We start from the raw sequence: 5,398 nt of genomic DNA on the forward strand, positions 1-5,398 counted from the left end.
TTCTACTAACGTCACTGTCAGTTTTGAAAATCTTGGCGCTCATCAACTGGAAATGTTCATTGTGAGGATATTTTCACTGTATTCGCACCTGAAAATATATTTTGTCAGGGAAAATTCCCAGCAGTGAATATGCATTGGGAGCAAGATTTCCTGGTTTCAGAATTGATTTATAAAAGGAATTGTAAGATGTTTGGGGCAGGGACTGTTTCTTATCGTCAGTGGGCATGTCTACGCAGTATGAGGCAGGAAGGCTCGCAGCCTGGGTCAACAGACACAGTCTGCTGGGGATTGTGCTCTAAAAACAGCTGTTTAGACAGTGCTTTGAAGTGATGCATCCGATAAAGTGAGCTGTAGCTAACGAAAGCTTATGCTCAAATAAATTGGTTAGTCTCTAAGGTGCCACAAGTCCTCCTTTTCTTTTTGCGGATACAGACTAACACGGCTGCTACTCTGAAAACTACTTTGAAGTTGTGGCTCAGGCTGGAATTCAGACAAGGAAGCCCAGCCCCCCACCCAGGCTTCCGACCTCAAGCCCCAGCTGCAATGTCGTCACAGCTATAACTTGTAATTATTCTCATTATTATCTAATGTGACTCAGGTTGGGCTGCAGTCATTGGTCACTTTAGAAAAACTTTCCTCTGGGGCTAGTTCTCAGAGATTTTGAGCACCGGTATTTCCCAGTGACTTCAGTTGGACTTATCGATGCTTATAACATGGGAAAGTGAGGCTCAAAAGTGCCTCTGGCCTTATTTATAAATTGTACTGTTTGAAATTGAACTTGATTTAAAAGACGGTTTGGTGGAACTGGGACAAAAATGCCGTGTGGACTGCAGCTGGTCAGAAATGATTTGTTGAAACATTTTTTTTCCCAATGGAAGATGGCTTTTTGACTGAAGGAAAATTCCCATTTTCATCTAAAGTATGCTGTACCCAGAGAAATTTCAATGAAAATTTTCAAGAAAAATGGGAAAACAATCTTTGTCATCAATTTTTTATAGCAGAAAAAAAAATATTCCCAACAGCCTACAGTCTGGAGACTCTTTGTTCGATTTAAACCAAGCTTATATTGCTTTAGTTATAGTTGATACCTTGCAGATCAGAGTTAAATTGACATAAAATTGTTTTAAATCAAATAAAATTGTCCACACTGTGATTTACATCACTTTATCTAGATGATTATAAAATCACACTTTTAGTTCAACCACGGCAGCTCTAAATATAGAAAAGACCTGAAGCTAAATACCCAAATGCTGAGATTTGCAACATTGCATGTTATTTAAAAAAAAACCACCAAAAAACCACCAAAAAACCCCTTTAGCCTCAGGCCTGGTCTACACTGAAAAGTTAGGCTGACATAGCTATGGAACTCAGGGGTGTGAACAGTCCCCATCCCTGAGCAACATAATTATGCCAACCTCACCCATTGCACAGACACAGCTAGCTTGATGGAAGAATACTTCTGTCAACTTCGCTACTATTGATCAGAGAGGTGGTTTCCTATACCATTGGAAAAACTATTTCTGTAAGAGTAGACTGCATCAACACTACAAGACAATGTTGGCATAGCTATGTCTGCCTGTAGTGTAGACATACCCGAAAAAAATACAACTTCCTGGGAAGTGACAGAATTTGCATGTTAACCAAGATATTTGGCATTTCTTCCACCAAAGGGAGAAGCTAACTAGTGTATCAGACTCCGTCAGTGTTACCCCTACACACAATGTGTCCATATTCCACACATTTTTTGTTCTAATCTCTCTTCTTGTGCGTTTAGGCCAAATCAAATGAAGAGGAAGTAGAGAGGAATAATGCAACATTTCCAACAGAATTTATCCTGCTGGGGCTCTTTAACCAAATGGAGATGCACACCTTTCTCGTGGCCATGATTTTAATTGCCTTCATCACTGCCTTATCAGGGAATGGTCTCTTCATATTTCTAATCCAAACAGATTCCAGCCTTCACAGCCCCATGTATTTTTTCCTCAGTCAGTTGGCCTTCATGGATATCTGTCAGATCCTGATCGTTGTCCCCAAAATGGCAATGGACTCCCTGATCCCAGGGAACACCATTTCGATAGTTGGATGTGGGGCCCAGATATTTCTCACGATGACCACAGGAGGAGGAGTGTGCCTCCTTCTGGCGGTCATGTCTTATGACAGGTATGTGGCAATATGCAATCCCTTGCAATACCATATCCGCATGACGAAGAGAACCTGCCTAAGCATGGCAGCTGGTGTCTGGTTTGGAGCATCTTTAGATGCCTTGATTCACACAGTTTTTATTCTGCAACTGCCTTACTGCGGCTCAAAAGAGATCAACCACTTCTTCTGTGAGATCCCAGCCCTGCTGAAATTGTCATGCCCTGACACCTCCACTTATGAGACAGTCCTCTTTGTGTCCGGCATTGTACTGCTCCTCATCCCTTCCTCAATCATACTGTCTTCTTATATGCGCATCCTCTCTTCGGTCCTGAGGATGAGCTCAGTCAAAGGAAAGCAGAAGGCACTAGCCACTTGCTCCTCACATTTGACCGTGGTGGGGCTATTCTACGGAGCAGCCATCTTCATGTACATGAGACCCACTTCCTACCACTCACCTCAGCAAGACAAGATGGTGTCTGTGTTTTACACCGTTGTCACCCCAGTGCTGAATCCCCTCATCTACAGCCTAAGAAACAAGGATGTTTAGTATCCCTAAGAAAATTGGTTGGGAAATGCAGAGTCTGTCGGAAGCTTTGATATGAAATGTCATTGACTGTTGTGTCCTAGGTTTGATCACTTCCTACTTGACCACAGACAGGGTTTCCTAAAAGATTTAGTTGTAGGGTACATTTTTCAAAATTCCTTAGTGCTCAAGTTCCACTGTAAATCAATGTGTCTTAGGCTTTTAAGTTTCTTAAGCACTTTTGACATTTTCGCACGCGTCTAGATTCACAAGGGGCACCTAATTGGACATTAGCTGCCTGAGTCCGACATTTAGGCACAATTGAATTCACAAAACCACGGCTCAGCTGCTGCCAAACCCTGGAGGCACCTGAATTCCCTAAGCCCCAGATTTGTAACGGTGTTTGGTTATTGCTGCACTCAGCATTGCAACCCTTACCTGATGGAGGAGCTGAAATCCCATTTTCAAAAGGGAGAGTGCTTGGAAAATGAGATTGAGGCTGCAACTTTTGAATGCTTTTTTAAATCTCGGCAAAATTGATTTAGGAGCCTAAATTCTATCGACTGTTATAGGATTTTTGCTCTTAGGACCCAAAATCCTATTGACTGCTAAGATATGCCCTTAGGAGCCAAATCCCATGGACAGTTGATGGGATTTAGGTGCCATAAATCAGGTAGGCATTGTGACACTGAGCACAACAATGGTTAAATACCTTTAAAAATCCAGACCTACATACTTGAGTTTCTACTGATTTAGTCCTCTATATACCTAAGTTTCTGTACATGGGCCCTATATCCTACGGGCAGAGAGCGGCTCAGCACCTAGCTCACACCGAAGCCCCCATGGGATTCACAAACTTGGCATTCCCCCAGCGATCCTTCCTGCAAGGCCCAGCCGTGTAGGAGTTCTTTGAGCACACCTAACCAGCAAGGAGGAGGTTGTTCCCCAACTTATACCCAACAGTTTAGGGCACTCATCTGGGATGTGGGAGACCTGGATTCTAGCGCCTGCTCCATATGAAACAGAATAGGGATTTGTGCACGGGTCTCCTACATCCCCAGTGAGTGCTCTAACCACTGGGCTATTGAGATAATCGCCCCTCTGTTCCTCCTTGGTTTATTGTGAGAAAGGCTCAATCTGACCTAAGCGCCTAGCTCCAGGAGAGGGTTCATGGCTGTGAATCCCCAACAGAGATGGTGTGTCCCTCCGGCACAGAGTAAGGCATCTAAGTCCTCTTGAGAGGCAGGGCTTTGAGACATTTCTTAATGGCTCACTTAGGCAGCTCCCTTCTCAGAGTGCTATCCTCTGTGGGTCACTTTTTAGGCACCTTACTCATGTAGCTCAGAGTTGTGAATTCCGTTAGGTGGCAGGGCAGCTAGAAGTGAGGGGGTGTAATACTCATCATTGCAACATTTAAGCCCCCGTTGTGAATCTAGTCCATAATGTGTTCTACTTTGATAGTGCATTCACACCAGATTTTATGTGCATTGCTCAAAATAGAGCTGAAAAGGAACTATAAATGTGCATAGGCCTCATACCGGCCCGGCCCTCTGCAGAAGGCTGAATTTCTCCCACAGGAAGTAGGCCCAGTGCTAAGAAGGGGACATTGTTAATATTCACTCTTCAGAGTGTGAGACCACTTTGGGCCTGATTCTCCCCTCACATTGGTTTTAAATTGGTTTAGCTCCACTGAGTACAGAGGTGTTATCCTTGTTTTTTATTGGTGCAAAGTATGTTCTTTGCGTTCTCTCTTTAGCAGCCCTAGTTATGTAAAGTAGGAAGTAACTATAAATCCAGACTGCAGGTATCACAGAATCACAGGGTTGGAAGGGACCTCAGGAGATCATCTAGTCCAACCCCCGTAAATGTTGTGTAAAATAAATGAATATGATTTATATAGAGAATTGTGGAAATGTAGGGCTGGAAGGGACCTGGATAAGTCATCATCTAGTGCATCCTTCTGCCCTCAGGCAGGAACAAATTAACCTAGACAATCTCTGACAGGCATTTAACATAACTTAAAAACTTGGCAATGGAAGATCAAGATAAATGGGAAGTTTCCTTCATTTAAATTCAGATGACGACTGCACACGAGGAAGTAAAAAGGACATGGGGTTCAATAATTTATTTTGTTATGAATGGAAGAAATGGGGATTCAAGATTTCTGAATGGTAGAAAGCTTTTACTAACCCAAAATTAACTGGAAAAATGAAAAGATTATTCAATGAACAAATATGTTAAGCTAGAGATTGAAAATGAACTGGTGAATAATATAATCCTCTCATCCATCATATTTACAGTTTGTCAGTCACTGTAAATATTTAGGCATCAGTACTCAGTGAAAATGATGCAATGATTTTTCAAAGCCACAGCCTCTACCTTCAACTTCCCAGTAACCACAAAAATAAAGTAAAATACATGAGCCGGTTGGGAAGATTCATTCCACATGTAGCCTTAATCCATCTGTATTTGGGTGGTAATTTATGATATTTAATTTCTAGCCAGTGTCAATGCACTGGGCCACATATTATCATCACAATATACCAAACTGAAACCGTGGATGTTTTGGGTCATATTTTCCTTCATCAATCTTGTTGGTGCATCATGGGTCATATTCATTGCTGGCATAGCATAATCACTGATGTCAATGTGGTTATCTCAGGTTTGAATTTGCTCATAAGGGTGTATTGAATTTGCCCCACATGTGTTTGGTGGAGGCCTGACTATCTTCCC

The 5,398-nt window shown here is 42.4% G+C and overlaps 1 protein-coding gene across 1 annotated transcript; it reads left to right on the forward strand.

Moving 5' to 3' along the window:
* The first annotated feature begins 1,855 nt into the window (after positions 1-1,855).
* Positions 1,856-2,689, forward strand: LOC144274672 (olfactory receptor 2T1-like). Its single transcript, XM_077833680.1, has one exon. It carries the CDS (start codon positions 1,856-1,858, stop codon positions 2,687-2,689), a length of 834 nt encoding a protein of 277 aa, XP_077689806.1.
* The last annotated feature ends 2,709 nt before the right edge of the window (positions 2,690-5,398 follow it).

The sequence above is a fragment of the Eretmochelys imbricata genome, chromosome 14, assembly GCF_965152235.1.
Source record: "Eretmochelys imbricata isolate rEreImb1 chromosome 14, rEreImb1.hap1, whole genome shotgun sequence".
In the NCBI taxonomy this organism is placed as follows: Eukaryota; Metazoa; Chordata; order Testudines; family Cheloniidae; genus Eretmochelys; species Eretmochelys imbricata.

What these genes read in the sequence shown, in the direction of transcription:
- LOC144274672 (XM_077833680.1), top strand. Translation starts at nt 1,856, where the DNA reads ATGGAGATGCACACCTTTCTCGTGGCCATGATTTTAATTGCCTTCATC.